The sequence below is a fragment of the Daucus carota genome, chromosome 3, assembly GCF_001625215.2.
Source record: "Daucus carota subsp. sativus chromosome 3, DH1 v3.0, whole genome shotgun sequence".
In the NCBI taxonomy this organism is placed as follows: domain Eukaryota; kingdom Viridiplantae; phylum Streptophyta; class Magnoliopsida; order Apiales; family Apiaceae; genus Daucus; species Daucus carota.
The window spans coordinates 47314604-47334217 of NC_030383.2; the positions used below are offsets into that span (position 1 = coordinate 47314604).

At 33.9% G+C, this 19614-nt stretch overlaps 1 protein-coding gene across 1 annotated transcript; it reads left to right on the forward strand.

Annotated features, from left to right (window-relative positions):
* The first annotated feature begins 12369 nt into the window (after positions 1–12369).
* On the forward strand, positions 12370–16295 carry LOC108211813 (uncharacterized). The gene is made up of 6 exons (XM_017383507.2): positions 12370–12618; positions 12709–13011; positions 13105–14441; positions 14993–15406; positions 15620–15852; positions 15962–16295. The coding sequence occupies exons 2-6, from the start codon at positions 12842–12844 to the stop codon at positions 16217–16219; spliced, it is 2412 nt and encodes an 803-aa protein (XP_017238996.1). The 5' UTR covers positions 12370–12618; positions 12709–12841; the 3' UTR covers positions 16220–16295.
* Positions 16296–19614: the final 3319 nt, after the last annotated feature.

The window sequence follows — 19614 nt, forward strand, 5'->3', positions numbered from 1 at the left end:
CCAAAGACATGAAGATGTTTGACATAAGGTTTCTTGTTGTTATACAGATGAAATGGAGTTTTCATATGATCCTTGTTGATCAAAGTTCTATTCTGGGTATAGCAGGCAGTAGACACAGCTTCAGCCCAAAAGTACAGAGGAAGCTTTGCTTCAGCAATCATAGTCCTTGCAGCTTCGATCAGTGTACGATTCTTTCTTTCGACGACTCCATTCTGCTGAGGAGTTCTTGGTGCTGAATACTGCCTTCTAATTCCCTTTTCAAAGTAAAAGTTGATTAGAGTTTGATTTTTAAACTCAGTTCCATTGTCTGATCTTACAGCTTTTACAGGAACACCTTTTTCCAACTCAACCAACTTGATATGATCAATTACTGTCAGGGGAGTTTCATCCTTAGAAGACAGGAAGTAAACCCAAGTAAATTTCGAGAAGTCATCCACAATGACTAAGGCATATCTTCCTCCATCAATAGATGCAACATTCACGGGGCCAAACAAATCCATATGCAACAAATGAAGTGGATCTGTAATGGTATTGATGGTTTTGCCTTTGTGAGATGCTCTCTTCGCTTTTCCTTTCTGACAAGCTTCACAGAGATCATCAGATGAGAATTCCAGGGAAGGCAAACCTCTCACCAGATCTCTCTTGACTAGAGAGTTCATTGTTTTGAAGTTGAGGTGTGAGAGCTTCTTATGCCATAACCAACTATCTTCAGCTGACGCTTTGGCGTAGAAACAGTGAACTTCGTTTCCTGGTCCTGAAGACAAATCAGCTACGAATATATTGCCTTTCCTTATGCCACATAGTGAAGGACGCTTATCCTTGATATGTTTAATGATACATATCTCCTTTTCAAAATGAACATAATAACCTTTGTCACAGAATTGACTGACACTCAGGAGATTATGTTGAAGTCCTTCAACTATTGCAATATCTTCTATGATGATCCTTCCAATTTTGTACTTGCCATATCCCACAGTACGACCTTTGCTATTATCAGCAAAACTGACTGTAGGGCCAGCTCCTTCTCTTATGTCCTCCAGCAGGGATTTATTGCCAGTCATGTGCATTGACGCTCCACTGTCAAGCACCCAGGTAACACGAACAACTCCACTGGCACCCTGCAAAAGACAACTTGATTAGACAGTCTTTGGGACCCACACTTGATTGGGTCCGGCAGTCTTAAAGAACTGATTTCTATTAGGTAATACAACAGAGCCTCTTGGACTGATACTTGGTTCAGACTTGACTGAACTTACTTCCTTAACAACAGCCTTATAAACCTTAGTTTTAGGCTTTGGAACATAAGTCTCCTTCCTAACCTGAGTAGGACTAGCAGTCTTTGATCTAGCATGCTTTTTGTTTGTGTGTTGTCTAGGTGATGTGTTTTCATTTTTAGCATGCAAATTTTTAAAATAAGCAGACATCAAATTGAAAGCACAAGTCATACAATTATCAACACTACAAAATTTATGACATGCATCAAAAGCAGGAACAACAGGAGTATCAGTCACAATAATAGGAACATCAACAGATTCTACTCTACTATCGTTAACAGTTTTAAAATTCTCAGTAGAATGACATCTATTGTTTCTGTTCTTACTATTCACAAAGTTATTAGGCTTGTTGAACTTAGTTCTTTCAGAGTTGACACCTAAACCAGCTTTAGGCAACCTAACATTGCCTTTCACTTTAATTGGTTTCAGGTTTGTCAGAATCTCATCTCTCATCTCATTACTCTCTTTCATTTTAAGGTCTTCCTGTTTTAGTTCATATCTAATGACAACAGGAGTCTCTAAAAGAGGTTCAGCTTCTGAGGCTTTAAACAAAGGTTTAAGGGAATCTTTCAAAACAAAAGGAATCCCTCTCTCTTCAGCACTCTTCTTAAAAGGAGTAATGTTACTAGCCTTACCTACAGATTTGTTATAGTCAAAGCCTATTCCAACAGTTCTCTTGATCTCTTGTTTATCATTAAGTTCTTTGACTATCAAGGAGGCATCCTTAAAGGCTTTACATTTCACTTTCTCTTCGTCTAGCTGAAGTCTTAAAGCAATCTCACCTTTCTCTAGAACTTTGACTTTAGCACATTGTAATCCTAAGTCCATAGTCAATTGTTCTATTTTAGGTTTTAATACTTTCATCTCATTCATTTTATAAGCATGAATTTCTAAGACTAAAGTATCAATTTTAAGATTAGCAGCTTTCATCCTTTTAATAGCATCATCTCTTTCAAGTCCTAATTGCATAAACAGTTTAGGGCATGTAGGATCTACCTGAAAGCTTCCAGCAGGAGGAGGTGAAGATGATCCAGTAGTAGCCATGAAAGCAACATTCCCTAGCTGCTCCTCTTCATCACTATCTGTATCATCCCAGCTTTTGCCTTCTGCCAGATAAGATTTGCTTTTGAAACTTTGACTTTCAGAAGTACCATGATGCTTTCTAACCAGTGCATCATACTTCTGCTTCAGCTCATCATACGAATCTTTTCTTTTTCCTTGAACCTTGGGCTGTTTGCATTCAGTTGCAAAGTGTCCAGGTTCACCACAATTGAAGCATTTGAACTTGCTTCTGTCCACCATCCCAGTCTTGTATCCTCCTTTGCTTGTAGAAGATGAATAGCCTCCCTTCTGAAACTTACTAACAGTAGGTTTGTATTTATAGGAAGGGTTCTTCCGGAATCTCATGTTTCCAAACTTCTTGGCAAACAGTGATAGAGATTGATCTTCTAACTGTTCAAGCTCTTCCATTGTATAGAACTCTTCGTCACCACTGGTAGAAGCAGTCTGACCCATCTCAGGTACAACAAATTCCTGAGTAGTCTTAGAAGGAACAACAACATCCTTCTTCTTTTCTTCCAGTACAGGTGACTCAACAACTAGAGCTCTCGAATGATTCTGTGTTTTACCCCAGCCATATCTCTGTTTACTCTGAACTTGCTCCAGTTCATAAGTTTTCAAAACTCCGTAGAGTCTTTCCAGAGAAATCTCATTCAGATCTCTGCTTTCCCTGATGGCAGTGATTCTGTGTTCCAGATGTTCAGGAAGGGTTAAGAGAAACTTCATGTTGACCTCTTTCTTGTCGTAGAATTTCCCATTCAGATTTAAATTATTTATCAAATTATTAAGTCTGATAAATACTTCTGAAATTCCTTCACCGGGATGGGAACCAAACTGTTCATACTGAGCCATCAGTATCTCTTTCTTGTTTTCCCTAACTTCCTCTGAGCCTTCATTGATAATCTCTAATGTATCCCAGATTTGCTTGGCGTTCGTACAATTTACAACAGCATTGTACATCACTGGATTTAGAGATTCAACCAAGATTAGTTGAAGAGCATCATCTAAGTTCATCTGTTCACTCTCTTCATCTGTGTACTCAGAAAGTTCTTTCGGAATGACCTGATGAGGTATCAACACACCATCCTCTTCGTGTGCTAATATGACCTTCATCGGAGTAGTAACACCTTTGTCTAAAATCCCGATGTATTTTCTGTTCGCAGTTCGGAGGAATAGGAACATGTGCCTTTTCCATAGGCCAAAGTGTTCCTGGCTGAACGGTGGGATTTTAATGCTACTGATCTTTTGCGTACTCATTTTTTAGGAATTTAAAGTGAATAGTGTTTGGAGAGATTTAGATTTTTGAAAGAAAAATATTTTTAATCAAAATTAATTTTTGGAATAAAATTAATTCGAATAAAAAATATTTGGACGTTACAGAGTGTGTATAGGATCTGATACAGAAAAATGGTATCAACCGCTCTGATGCCAATTGTTAGGTCCAGATATGATTGTAGAAGGGGGGGGTTGAATACAATCAGTACCAAATCGTCGCGGAAGTGAATCTGATTGAATATGATTTTTTAATCAGATTATAATTAATTAATATAACAATGTTTGACGTCGTTATATAATTAAAATGGTTCAGTTTTAATGTCCACTAAAGTTCGTAGAATAAATTCGACAGGGTATATTCTAGATTTAGTGATTAAAACAACCGGGTTATCAAAGCACAGAAAACTGTGGATATAACGAACAAGCAAGTTACAAACAACTTGAAAGCTTTACAAATGCTTTGAATACAAAGTGAATGAACACTTGAAAATGAAGAATGGATGCCATATTTATAGGCAAAGCATTGTACATGCAAGACAATCACTAGACAAGACAATTACAAGCTAGCAAAGACAATTACAAGAAGGGTAAGACAATCTAGGCTTGGGCAAGACAAAAAGGGGCAAGGGAAGACAATCACAGATTGTCTACCAAGCTTTAACCAAGTCAGAAAGACAATCAAAGGGAAGGGAAGACAATTGCACTGCCAGTAAGACAATTGCAAGAATCGGCAAGACAATCCAGGATTGTCTTGCACACCATCCACTTGACTCGGCAAGACAAGACAAAGAGTTTGTCTTGCTGTCTTACTCAAACCTTCGGCAAGACAATTCACAAGAATTGTCTTGCACACCACTGAATCACTGAAATGAATCGGCAAGACAATTAGAAATTGTCTTGCTGATTCAACCAAGATCCTAGGCAGACAATGAAGAATTGTCTTGGAAGCAAAGTGAATCCACTCGGCAAGACAATCCAGAATTGTCTTGCTGAGGTGGTTTTTGTGATTAAATAAAGAAATAAAATAGTATATTAAAATAGAAAATTATTCACTTAATTAATTTAATCATATAAATTCATAAATTAAATTAATTCGAGAGTGAATTAATTTAATAAATAAATTACATAATTAATATAATTATTTGAGAAGTGAAATAATAGTCTATTAAAATATTTAATCACACACTCTTCAGTAGAACAGCTTCCGGTCTTCTTTAAACTTGAAAAATTTCTTCTTGATTTGTCGAACGAACGAACTACCACTTCTGCTTGACTTCAAATATTTAATTTGGATAACTGATACACAGATGTACTGTCTGGTTCATCTGTATCTAGTTAAATCAAATATTCTTCGTCAAATAAACAATAAGAATTTGGTTAGTTCGTCGAGTCTTCGTCTTGTACGTACATCTTCATTAAATGGAATCTTCTGATGAAATAAAGTATAGAAACTTTATGTCTTCTGAATTCCTGGACGTGCCACAAAAGATTATTTGTGCACTGAGGCTTGAACATATTAATGAACTTCTTTCAGTGGCGTGCAGCAGCATCCTGGAATTTATCTGACATATGATTTCTACAAATCACTTGACGTTCTTCGTACTGATTCCGATGACTTGCTATTTACTGAGCTTTCTGATCTGAGTTGAGTTGTACCTCTTTAAATACAAATAGGCTGAACATATGCCTTTCACAAAGCACATAGACATCGGTCAAAAACCGATGTCTATTAACCTTTTTCTTGTAGTGTCAATTGTGAACCTAGTAAAATCGCGATTGACTTTCACACATAAGTACCATCTGTAGCCCAATTTTCAGAATTATCAGTTACATCAACTGATAATGGAGTAACAAATGCTCCCAAAATATATATAATGTTTTGTTTGAAAGGTGAGCTCTTACGGTATTCACCACCGTCTCATATTTCATACGAGTCTTGCAGATCAGCAAAAATACCATATAAGTCCTTAGAAAATTTACTGAAACCCATAACAAGTCACACAAAAACATAAAAGCATAAAACAGAAACATCCCAAAAAATAGACACGACTAACAACCTTGATAACAATGTACTCAACGAGAACTCACCCAGAAAGGATCGGATTTTGATTTTATTAAAAAACTGATAAATATGAGAGAGGATGAGAGAACGAAGGGGGCTTAATGAGTGGATGAGATGAAGGTGTAAGAATGGAGAAGTGGTGGTTAGAAACGAAGCTTTGAAAGTCGACTCTCAAAACCGTAGTTTTGACAATTGCTTAAATATAAATAGAAAGAAACTACACCCTTTATATCAGGCATTCCCGTGTTACATAACACGTCTAGGACTCATGTTTTTTCTCACTCAATCGATCCTCAACTCACCAGAGCCTCCCCGAAATTATAGGTCTCGGATAATAAACAGTGTATTTGGTTTCCAAGAAACAGTTTATAATTATGGCTGCTACCATGTGTTTACAAATAGTACTATAATTGCGGGTAATAATATCGAACATTGACTGTGAGGACCCCTTGTGTGAGAACATTATTTGTTGCCTCGCTGGTACATGAAAACCTTTCAAAGTCTCTCCTTTTCTTTGTCTTTAATTTTATATAAACTATTCTGACTGAAGAATAGATCGTTCATTTGATTGAACTTTGTAACCTACAGTAGTTAGCTATTAGCCGGAAAGAAGTGGAACACCGTGCTGCCTATTCTGCCATGAACCATATTATCACACATACTCTCTCTTTGAATTCACCGGTTCTTTTTTCCACAATGATCAGTCAGGTTATTTATTAATGCGGTGTTAGGAATTTCGCATAAAAAGAATCTTCTGTGTACTAGTATTAATCACTGTGTGTAAAAGCTAAGATACACATACAGTTTTAGCTATCCTAACAAATCTTTGAGATGTCACCCCTTACATCACCCTCACAGTTCATCACATACTACTTTAAAACTGGTGCAGACAATGAAATGTGTCCTCTTAAATACTACAATTATGTCTCTTCAATGTCATTTTTTTCCAAATTTCTTCTATTTTCTTGGCACTAAAAATACTTGTAGGATGATATTTGGACAATTGTTGCTACTTGATGAGCAATCTGTGTGGTCAGTTATCGATATACAGACCGATCAGTACAGTAGGCATCTATACACAGGCGCCTGTATGATTCATTTTTCTCCTTTAGAACTCTCTCCATTTTCAAATAAATGACGTTTGACTTTTTGACACACAATTCCAAGAATGTTGATTCCAAATTTTAGATTATTATATATAGCTTTTTCATTTATAAAAGAAAAAATAAAAAAATAAATTCCGGAAGTAGACGGTCAATGCACCTAAAGTTACGTGCCCAAAGTCAACGGGGACATCTAATTTGGGATGAAGTAGTAATTCACAAAAAATAATCTAACTACGAGGTCATCAATGCACTTAATAAATTGTGCTAAAAATTCAAACACAGTTTATTTGAAAACACAGGGATAATACTGGGAGCTATTGCAATTTGGTACATGTTCTGAAGCTCTGCAGCTCCCAAAATTGTCATCGTTCAAATTGTACCACTGGAGTCTGCATGAAGGATGGTTTGTAGATTGTTTTGGACATATGTTGAAAAGTTTAGTATCCATCTATTCCAAGTTTTGTTCGAAGCAGCAATATTATAAATTAATTTTCCCGATGAAAAGTATTTGCCACGCATTACAACGCCAGAACTCTAAAATCTAGCCTGACGATTTACGGTATGATCCAAGGAGCACAAGCATATTAACTGCCAGCTGATCTCCTAATTTGTCGTCATCGATCAAGTATGCATCAATTATACTCGTTTCATCTATAGCAGAATTAATCTGTATGCTCCAAATCTATCTCTTTAACTCTTTTTGAAGAAAAATACGCAAGATGGTGACATGCAAGGAAGAAGCACAAAGCATGGGACAACTTATAGGCACGGAGTCTCCCAACGGTAAATCCAGTAGAGGTTCGATACTACCATGTCCACCTATTGTATCAAAGTTAGTAAGATTATATTAATTAGTTCTACTTGTGATTTGCATGAGAGTATAATCTAATGCAGTGCGATTTAATCTCTAACGCGTGTTTCGATCAAGTTTACATATCCGAAGGTTGATGTGTAATTAAGCATATTCACAAACATGTGACAAAAAAAAACATATTCTCAAACATGCAATCATGGACGGAGCTGCAAAGATGGTGGGGTATTTGTTCCCGCTGATTTCTATACATATACACATTTCTTCTTTAATTTTATAAATAATTAGGTGTTGCGTTCATTGTCAAATCTCTCCTATTTCTTGTCAGTTCTGTTAGTCTAAGTTTTTCCCAGTTCCACTTCTTTGATTCTTTCTACTTCTAGTTGGGTTGGACTGGGTTGCCTATGCTTTTGGTTTTATCGTGGCCCCAATCCCCCCTCTGAAATAAACATTCTACTATTTTCATCCATTTTTTTAGAAGGCTTTCCGCCAACATTCTAACCTAACAGGCTCTTTATTTAGGCTCTTTATTTAAGCTCTTAACTTGAAATTTGAGGAGGATGAAAAAAAAATTGCTCCAAAGTCTCTTAGTGACTCCTTAAATCACTAAGGTTGTGTTCACTTGGAGTGAATGGAATGGAAGGAGAATGGAATGAATTTTATACTCAAAAATGGTGTTGATCAAAGAAAATGTATACAATTTTCATTCCTTCAATCATTCCATTCCTACTATTTTAACTAGAAATCTATCACACATGTTTTGAAAGGAATGCTCATTCCATCTCTACATCATATATCTTTACAATCTTTATCACAAAAAAATTGAACTCATTCATATCTAATCACTATTAGCTCATACTTTCTTCTTTCTCCATAAAATTTCTATATAATTTTTCATTCCATTCTCCCCTCATTCCATTCCATCCAAGTGAACACAGCCTAAGAGCCTCTTATTTCTCTCTCCTCTCTCCTCAGAGTTAGAAGCCACCACATAGCTCTTAACTTAATTTTACACAATAAAAAATTCCTTCACTCCAATTCACCTCCACCTTTATCTCCCCTTTTTGTTTTATAGTAGAGCCCAATATATATAAAATATGAAATAGAGAAGAGATATAGAGAGTATTGTTGGAGTTTACACTCTTAAATTTGTACTAAATTGCTAAGAGCCACATTGTTTATATTATATTTAGGAGCCAACTAAGAGGCTCTTGAAGATGCTGTAACAATTATGTTTTTTGTGTTTCATAAGGCAACAAAACCTCTCAGCCAAAGTTAGTTATTACAGTAGAGCAAGTACACTAGCAGCGGATTGAATGAGATGTTTTGACTAGCTAATTGAAACAAAATATTTTGATACTAACGCATTCGAATTATCAGTTCTGTGTAAAATTGTTTGGTAAATAGCTGTTTCATTAGCTTTTTATGATACATCCCATAACCTCTAACTCAAAAAGCTCCTCAAAATAGCTTTTTGAAAATTATAGCTTTTTGAACTCATACCTCTATTTCAATCCGCTAACTATCAAACACTAATTAAAATGGTTAAACCTCTAAATCACTCAAACCTCTAATTTTTCCCCAAATTTCTAACTTCCAAACACGGCCAAAGAAAGAAGGAGGGAGATGATTATTTTATTCACAAATATTAAATAGATAATGGCTAGGGGTTACTTAAAAATAGGTAACGGCTAGGAGATTTGAGGTTGTGCTACTGATTTATGTAATTACAAGAATAGTGTTGGAGTGCCTCTTTTTGTGTCATCACCTAAATATGATTTTAGGAACTCATTTAAGTAACTTATTAGACTTGCTCTAACCCCTGCAAAATGCTTAACACACCAAAGTAATTAGAAGAACACTTTTTTGTTTGATTCTTTCTCACAAGTATAAAATGTATGGGATGGTAATTTTTTATTTTTCTAAACTTTTAATATAAAAGTGATATTTTTGTGTTGGTTGTGCAGGATTTTCGTTCACGTTGGAGTGCAGCTGATGAACTAGAACAATTATTTGTATTGTTACATCTCTGTTGTATAATGATTTTATTTGTGTAATTAGTGATTTTTATTAAATAGAATGAGTGATTTATTTTTTGTTTTATGGAAGTTGATATTATGATTTGTTTCTATTATATGAGAGTAATCTAAATTGTGCATTTGCATTTTGTCTATTTTTATTGTATTTATGAAAATATTAAAAATTTTACAAATAAAAATAAAATTTAGAAAAATTATAAAATTATTAATTCATTAATGCATCACTTTGCAAACGCTATTTTAAAATAACTTCAATAGCACTTCTAAAAATGTTATCTGAGTAATATTTTTAATACACATCCAACTTATATAGCGTTTATTGAAGTGCTATGTAAATGTTGTGTTGCACTCCTATATAGCCTTTATTGAAGTGCTATGTAAGTGTTTTGCACTTGGAAAACGCTTAATTTTATAACACCTGTGAGAACGCTACTGGGGTATGCTATTAATACAGCACTTACATAAGCGTTGTCTAAGTAAATTCTACTTGCATAGCGCTGGCTTAGATAGCGCTGTCACGGGTTTAGAGTTTCGACCCTTTCAAAACTCACTGTGCCGGCGTCTAGCACTTGTCGCCCACCTTGTCGGGGCGTGACAGCTGGCTTAGATAGCGCTTAAAAACGCTATGTAAGTTAAAAAATGACCGCTATGTAAGTTAAAATTTGTAGTAGTGCAACTTTGATTTCGTTACAACTAAAACAAAAGAGATTGTGACCAAAATAAATAAAGGAGATGTTTTGCTATATATGATAACTGTGTCTTTTGATTAATTTTAAATTATATATTTCATATTTCTACATTTGTAAAAATAATATATTATTAATATTGTATTGACTTCCTATTTGTCTCGTAATAGACGATGTTAGAGCTAAAAAGAGTTGCCCGATAGCTTGTGTTTGTCTTTAACGAAACATGTCAGAGTTTAGAATTAAAAGGAGTTACACGACAGCTCGTGTTTACTTTGAGTTTGTTTTTCTAAAATATAGAAAAACATTAACTCAGAAATTATCAAAAAAATGTGATTGAACTCTGCTATTCATATTATCCCTATATTTGCTTATTATAATATAATATTGATTATTTTTTAAATAGTACTTTGTTAAAATTATTTATATTTTTTATTTTTAATTATATAATTAAATAAGATATAATAAATTCGTATGATTTGATTCAAGTGATCATGGTTAGGTTTGGTTCAGGTCTGTAGTTAAACCGGAACTCACCCTCAATTAGATTATTCAAAATTTCAAATCAATCAACAACTCATAATGATTTGGATAGGGAATTTTGCGGTTCATAATGCTATTATAATTCAATGAACAAAATTTTATAAGAAAATTAATTTAGAATTTCATTCTTTTATTACTTATAATTAAGAGTAAAATTATTCATTCGTAAATATATTAAATTAGTACACTGAAAATTATTGATGAAGATTGTCTGATGATCGTAAAACGTTAGTTTATGTAAATGAAAAGATAATAATTTTTAATATTATTATAGAAATATATAAATATTGATACGTCTAGTTGATGATTTATTATAATGCTTTTAATATTATTTTATGACTTCGACTTCCCAATAAAATATTTTTTTTCTTTAGTTTTTTTGTATTAAAACTTTCAGGTCGATGAATTTTACCAAAATATATTCATGGGTTTTTTTATACATCAAAATTTTTTATCTAAGTAGAAGATATGCCGAGAGGTGCCACGAAAATTTTGATAAAAATCTTCATACTTGGAAAGAAAACTCGCCTAGCTAAGAAAATGTAAAATCTGCGGATCTAAAGGAATTAACAAGTTTCACTGGCTGGGAGCCAACATTTGATTATTGATCTATGAAAATTTGTAATTCCACCAGGAGCGATACTTCTAAACAAAAAACAGGACTTCAGGAAATTGGAACGGTACACTAGCACAGTCTTTGATGGCCAAACAGAAGTCCACTCCGGGAAAACAAAAGTTACTCATTTCTAAGTTCAATTTTTCTAGTATTATACTTCCTCCCTCTCAAATTAGATGAGCTGGTTGACTTTGGATACGCATTTTAAAATTCATTGACCGCATAGCTACATTACTTATTTTTACAATTTTATTTTTGCAAATAAAAATTCAAATATGAAATTTTCGTTTACAAAAAAAAGTTAAAAATAAATTTCGGAGCTAGTCAGTCAATGCATCTTAAGTTACGTGCCTAAAGTCAACTAGCTCATCTAATTTGGGATGGAGGGAGTAATTTGTGAAGGAATTTTACTAGTACTACTATAATTTGTGAAGGAATTTTGTATGGCCAAAATAACTAGAAAATGAAAATGATATATACGATATATGATATTAGTATTATATTTGATGGCGCATCTCTATGGGAATGCATCGAGATTTATTTTACTTAAACTATATCAAAGTAAATGTTGTAGATTAACTCCATATCTTTAGAGTTTAATACAGAGAGATAACGCATGGCTCCTAATGTAGTCGAAAGAAGAAGTAAGGATTACACTTTTGATATGCCAGTAAATAACTGGTTTTAAATAGAAAATATTTCTCGCACAAAATTGAGTATAAAATGTTGTGTTTATATCGATAACGGTGATTGTTCTTAAAAAAAATATTCAAAATGGTGATAGGATGTGACCCAAAACTTGTGAAAGAAACCAATTGCATGTGTAGTAATAGTACTCCTTCTCCAATATGACCTGAATTTTCAACATATTCATTCATACATAACACATACTTACTATAATATTAATATTGATAATGGGTATGATGTCAATTTCCAGTCCCCTCTCTTCTCTTCTCATCTGTTTTATCTAGAAAATTGTAAGACAAGATGAAAACATCAAACACAGACCCCTGACCTGACTCATCATTCTCCAAATCTTTCTTATTGACTAACACAACATACCATGCAATCTCTTCTTGTTTATAGATACTATACTACAAACAAGACTCTAAGCAACCTTCATTTCTTTTTACTTGGTCGTTCCCAGGTAACTGTCTTCCCCTGTTTTAGCTATCAAATCTTTTACTATCTCCTATAATTACTCTCTTTTATTACTTTTATTTTTTCTTCTTTTCAGGTGCAGAGTCCATTCTTCTTGTAAATATTCAAAGCAGCTATGAGTTTTATGATTTGCTTCTATCCTGCTCATTCTCCAGCTCTGTTTTCCTCTGTTTCTTGCTTCGAATCAAATTTACATTTCGAATAAACTAATGAGCGTCAGAAGGCTGTTTATTTCTTGTAGTTGTTTTAGTTCTCGAAACACAGGTTTGGTTAATGAGTGCTTGCATTACAAGATGAGTTCTTTCTTGGCCATTGGCTGGTTCTCCCTCTCCACTCTTTTGCTTCCTCTGTTTGGCATCGTGTTTTCGTATATTTTCAGGTATTTAAAGAGCTGTTCTTTTTTGAATTCTGCTTCTCGTGTTGATGCGTGCTTTTATGATGAATATGAACATTATATTGTTGTGTTTTACAGGTTAACAAGGAAGCATAGCTCTATGAATTATAGTTCTAGCTTTAATTATGTGAAAGAAGAGAATAATATTGATGATTCGGAAAATGATGGGCTTTTTAAGGATGGGAATTCTGATTTCTGTTTACGATTTAAATTCCCTACTTATGAAGAATTTAGTAGGAGTGAGTATGACAGCTGCAATCTTATAAGTTTTGAGGAGAAACCCTCTTTGAGTTCTCGTAAGTATGAATTTACGCCTACAGAAAGTGTTAGCGGTTTTGTTGATGAGATGGAGCCTAGTAGATATAAAGTTGAAAGGGTAAACGCAGAGATGAAAAGTTGTTCTTTTGGAAATGGTGAAGTGAAAGAAGATGAGTTATGGTTGGATAGGGTTATTAGTTCGCTTTATGTAGAAGCTGAGTCTGATCATAAAGAAGGATACAAGGTGAAAGGAGATGAGTTGCTGTTGGACAGGGTAATTAGTCCACTTCATGTAGAAGCAGATTCTGATGAAAAGGAAATACACAAGGGTTCAACTGATGGTTTGAGTGTGGAACATGTAATTAAGGATAATGATGCCCCGGAAGTCATGGGAGATGAGGAGAACCTGATTAGTGAAAAAGATAAGTCTGATGCATGTGATGAGGAGGAGGAACCTTCATCCATGGATAATGGGTTCTTGGAGGCATTTAGTTCGAATGATGTGCATACATTTAAAAGTCATTTAGTTGATTCGTGTAATAATGGTTTTTTATCTGATGGAGAATTTGGAGGAACTTTTGTACTTGATCATATGATGGACTTGGATGAGCACAAGGAAGAATCAGACATGAAAATGAAAGAGTTGGATAAAGAAAATCAAGAATCCGAGGATTTGGGTGAGGAAGATAGTGATATTGTTAAAGAGCTCAGAATTTTTGAAGAAGAAAGTTTGCAACCTTCACATAAGTTCAAATATAATTTTCTTTCTGAGAAACATTTTGGTGAACAACTGGAAAGTAGTGGCAGAAGAGATCATAACTACATCAAGGGCTCAGGTAAATTGGCTAGTCCTGGATTGAAGAATGACTCGGTTATGGATTCTGATCAGGATACCAATAAACTTGAAACATTGTGGGAACATCAAGATTTGATTGAGCAGTTGAAAATGGAGCTTAAAAAGGTGAGAGCTACAGGGCTTCCCACTATACTAGAAGAATCAGAATCACCAAAGATAATAGAGGATTTGAAGCCATGGAAATTCGATGACAAGTTCCACCATGACAATCCAATGGGGGAACTTCACAAATTCTACAAGAGCTTCAGAGAAAGGATGCGAAAATTTGATATCTTGAATTACCAGAAGATGTATGCAATAGGTCAGTCACTTGTCATCTTCCAACCATATGTTTAGTCTACATTTTGCTTTAAAAATTTATCTACTATTTCTTCATTTACTTTCAATAGCTATTTCTAATCTACAATGAACAACACATTCCACCATTCTTGATGTAGATGAAAAGGTAAGGACCCACTAAATCTGGTTAGTTGGGATCAGCATAAACACAACATACACATTCCTTGATCAGGTAGAAAACGTTTAGATGTTGAGATCATATAAGCACAAAACAACTGTGGCCTACTTCACTTTTAAAATCTCCGCTTTCATGCTCAACCATATTAGCAAGTAAAATCTTCACCTACCTGCTATTCGTTTTGTAGCGCTAAATTATTCAAAACAAAATTGTCTCGTGTGCCTGATAGTCAATGGTTCATCTTTGTGAACAATTAATAGTCTTTCATTTAGAAATAGTCGCTATCTTACTGAAAGGTACCTGTGATTTTAATCAGTGGTTAATTAGCTGTTAATTACCATCTCTGTTCATCTTCATTTGTTTAATTGTCGTCCCTTCATGCAAGCTGGCCACAGGTTTTTTGCAGCTTAAAGATCCACATCAATCAATTTCAGTGGAAAAAAGTTCCGCTGTGGACATTACAACGTCGCTTTGGGAAAATTTATACATGTACAAAAGCAAAAAACATGAAACTGACCCGACAAAGAAATTCATAAAAGAACTGCAGAGTGATTTGGAACTGGTTTATGTTGGCCAAATGTGTCTTTCATGGGAAATTCTACATTGGCAATATGAGGTGGCTTTGGATCTTTGGGAATCTGATCCTCGTGGTATACATCGCTACAATGAAGTGGCTGGAGAGTTTCAACAGTTCCAAGTGCTTATTCAACGGTTTTTAGAGGATGAATCCATTGAAGGATCGCGAGTCCAAAACTATGTTAAGCATCGCTGTGTTCTGCGTAACCTGCTTCAAGTTCCTATCATAAGAGGCAAGTGCAATCTTGACAACATAACAGTCTTATATATCTATACTCGAATATCATTCACATGAAATTCTCTTCTTAGTTGCAATTTTCTAACTCCTACATCTGGTTGGCACATTGACTTCTTTCATTTCGTTTTTTTTCTTTTTAAAAATAGGTATAGACCATTTTTCAAAGTTTTGATTCTTCTGTCAATAATGTAACTTATTTTCTTTGCAGAGGACATCTCAAAGGACAAAAAGAAATCAAGAACGAGCAAAAGAGATGAATATTCCATTACCAGTGATATGCTAGTGGAGATCGTTGAAGAATCAATACGAATCTATTGGCGTTTCATTCGTGCTGACAAGAACTGCAGTACTGCCATATTGAAAAGCCGGAAGGGACAGACTGAACTTCAAGACCCTGCAGACTCTCAAACATTCAGAGAGGTCCAAAAAGATTTCAAGAAGGTGCGCTCTTATAACATGATCATCATACTTTTGACAGTACTTGTCAATTTTATTAGTAAAATCATATGTAACTTTAAAATGTTCAATTTATAATTATTTTTGCTTGCAGAAAGATAGGATGCTAAAGGATCAGATTAGAAGCGGTAACTGCATACTAAAGAAATTAAAGAAATGTAGAGAAGATGATGCTGAAGATCAAGTACTCATTTTCTTCTCTCAAGTAGATATGAAGTTGGTGTCGAGGGTGTTAAACATGCAGAGACTAACAGCAGATCAACTGGCCTGGTGCAGAAATAAATTGAACACAATCAGTTTTGTAAATAGGAAGATACATGTAGAACCCTCATTTTGTCTTTTTCCATGTTAAGTTTGATAGATATGTATAAACATTATGAGTTGATCATAAAAGTTTGGAATAGTCTAAGAGGTACCATTGTTATTAACTCTGTGGAGGAAAAAAGAGGCTGAAACTGTGTTACAGACTTAAAAAAGCAGGTATGTGAGAAAAATGGAGGGCTGTTTAACGAACCGAGCGAGCGAACAAGTTCGGCTCGTTAAGAGCTCGTTCGGCTCGGCTCGTTAAGGTAACAAGCTCGAACTCGAACAAAAATAATTGTTCGTTAAGTAAACGAGGTCGAGCCGAGCTTTTAGTAAGTTCAGCTGGAGCTCGGCTCGAACTCGTTCGGCTTGTTAAAACTCGAAAAAATGTAATATTTTCGGTTTTTTTATAATTTATATATATGTTATTGAACTCAGAATTCAACATATAATATATAGATAGATAGATTTTAGTGATGTAACCAAAATTTCGGGAAATAATAATTTTATTTGGTTTGCTATTTTAACAGTCAAATAGAAGTTTGACTTGTACCGCTAAGGCGCTAACTAGTGTTTAATCCTAATTTAGTGTTTCGATATTTTAAAAAATATTTTTTACCGATCCAACCGTATGGATGTTAACATATATACATTTTAGTGAAATAACCAAAATTTCAAAAAAATAAATAAGTTATTTGCTATTTTAAGAGTCAACTAGCGGTTTGTCTTTATTTTTTTGGCTCGGCTCGGCTGGGCTTGTATTTGTTCGCGAACAAGCTCGTGTTCGGCTTGTTAGTTAACGAGCTCAAGCTTGAACATAATTTTTGTTCGATAAAAAAGCTCGGCTCGGCTCGGCTCGTCAGAAAAAAAAAATTATAGCTCGGCTCGGTTCGGTCAAAACTCGACTCGGCTCGGTTCATGAACAGCCCTAAAAATGGTATTCACTTGAATCACTTCGAGATATATTAGGGTCGCGGTGGTGAAAGTGGCTCAGCAGGGATAGGGTATATAACTTGCTCCCTCGGTCTCAATATACATGTCTTTTTTTAAAAAAATAAGTTTGTTAAACAAAAAGGTTAGCTAGATATGATTTTCACTCATGGATCATAAAAAATCATAATAAATATAAAAATAAATTTGTGTTAAAAAAAAGGCGTACATATAATTTAGGACAAATTATTTTCTAAAAAACATGTAAAAGGAATATGTATATTGAGACGGAAGGAGAATTGATTTATGCTTGTTGGATGAATATTCACTCACCCCATCTATCGCGCACCCGATATTCACCGAGGTCTGTTAAAACTTAAAACCTTACTATGGGGGTGGTATTGTATCATGATTTTTAATGACTTTTATTAATTTTAAAAATCTAGGTGTATTCAATTAAGATTTTTAAATACTCTTTAAAAGTAAAAGTAAGGAGGTATTGTATCATGATTTTTAAAAAGTCTTTCAAAATTTGGGGTATTGAATTACAACTTTTAAAGAGTTGTCAAAAGTCAGTGGTTATTCAATATATCAATGACTTTGATGGAAATATATAATTGATGACTTTTAATGACTTTTTATAGAAAATTGCATGTGTTTTTTTTCAGAAAATTGTCATGCCATTATTGATAAGATTTGACATGACTTTATCTCCCCAATTAACCGGTCGCTCAAAAATATTACACCCAAATCACAACTATAGCAACTCAAATCCTTACAACAATTAGTGCATGCCACATAACTACTTGTGCCTTCAGTACAACATAGCTATAGGAAAAAATGTAAATGAAAAACCGAGCAGAGGCAGGAGGGGACTACTTGTACCTTCAGTACAACATAGCTATAGGAAAAAATGTAAATGAAAAACCGAGCAGAGGCAGGAGGGGTTCCAAAGGCAGTTTATCCCTAAAGCCATGTTGCTTACTGGATACAAAAACCAAAAAATATCCTAATCAATTCGACAACATGTTTCTGCTATTGGGTATGCAAGCAGCCCAATAGCACAGGGTCTTAAAATTTTGAGGACCCCCGGTTTAAAAATTCCAGCATATAAAATTTCTTCATGACATAAAGACATAAAGAAAATCCATTTTGTTGATATTCAACACCCGCTCCAACTACATTACTCGTCTCTTATATTTCTGTTTTACTAGTAATAATTATTTAATATTTTTATTAGGTCAATACACTTAATTATTTAATTCTCAAATAAATTTTTTTACTTTTATTGCAATCAAGAATGTTATTATTATTATTATTTTTAGATTTTGGGTTCATTTTATTAATAGTTAAAGGAAATTATTGATTTTAGATTAGAGAGTTTATTTATGATTATAATAAAAGTCTATTAAAGTATTTGAAAGTTATGAATTTGTAATAAAAAAATCTGTTAAATTTTTTAAAAGTCATTGTCTAGGAGTCATGATTTTTTTTTTTGAAATTTTAAGAAGTCAACAAGAGTCATTAAAAGTCTATAAAATCCATTAAAGTCATCCACCCAAAATTTGTCATTAAAAGTCACGATACAATACCACCCCCTAAAACAGTGAAACTCCTGACAATTTTCAGAATGACTCTTGAACTTCAAGAGTTCATACTTAGACAACACCCACAGGTCACAACTAACAGCATCTTCAATGGTTGAATGGGATTGCTAACTAAAGTTGCTTAAATGACAAATCATCAAAAATATTATTATTTTATTTTCTCTCTCTTCATTTATATTATCGCAACTTTTACATAAAAATTTGCTCCAACGGTTGGCACTCCAAATTGCCACATGTTTGTATAAGTATAATTATAAGATAAGAAATTATATATTATATGTTGATATATACATTTTTTTTCTATTTAGAAGGATGCCAAAAGTTGGCTATTTACTTGGCACTCTTTTCACTCCAATGGAAAGCCAACAAAAATATCATACCACATTATATGTTAGCACTTATTTTTGCACCCCATTAGAATTGCTCTAACTAGACCCCTTCCCCTCCACTGGGATTCACTTCACTTAGATCTTAATAAGGCTCTTTCTCAGGACCATAAATCTTTATATACTTTTTTGAAGTTTTGGTTTGTATTTTAGTCCGTACCAAGGACTCTATATATATGCCACTATGTTGACATAGGAGATCTAATACTAACCCTACTTTTTAATATTAAAATTAAATCATAGTAACACAAATAATATTTCTATTTTAATTTTTACTCACCTCCGTATGATTTTATTCGATTTTCTCCAAAACCTTCCTTTCAAATAACAATAAAATATAAATAGAAAAGAAGTATAAACAACATGGTTGTCGTTCTTACGATACTTAATATATTAACTTCTTAGAAGTTTTCTTTGAAGATGCGTTAAATCTAGAAACTTAAAGTTATTTTTAATTTTAATTCAAAAGTATTATAAATCAGAAATTTACTTAAAATTAAAATTAAAATTTTTTCAGAAAC

Coding starts and splice junctions, on each gene's coding strand:
- LOC108211813 (XM_017383507.2), top strand. CDS start 12,842: ATGAGCGTCAGAAGGCTGTTTATTTCTTGTAGTTGTTTTAGTTCTCGA. Junction 13,012..13,104: donor GTGTTTTCGTATATTTTCAG/GTATTTAAAGAG, acceptor TGTGTTTTACAG/GTTAACAAGGAAGCATAGCT. Junction 14,442..14,992: donor CCAGAAGATGTATGCAATAG/GTCAGTCACTTG, acceptor AGCTGGCCACAG/GTTTTTTGCAGCTTAAAGAT.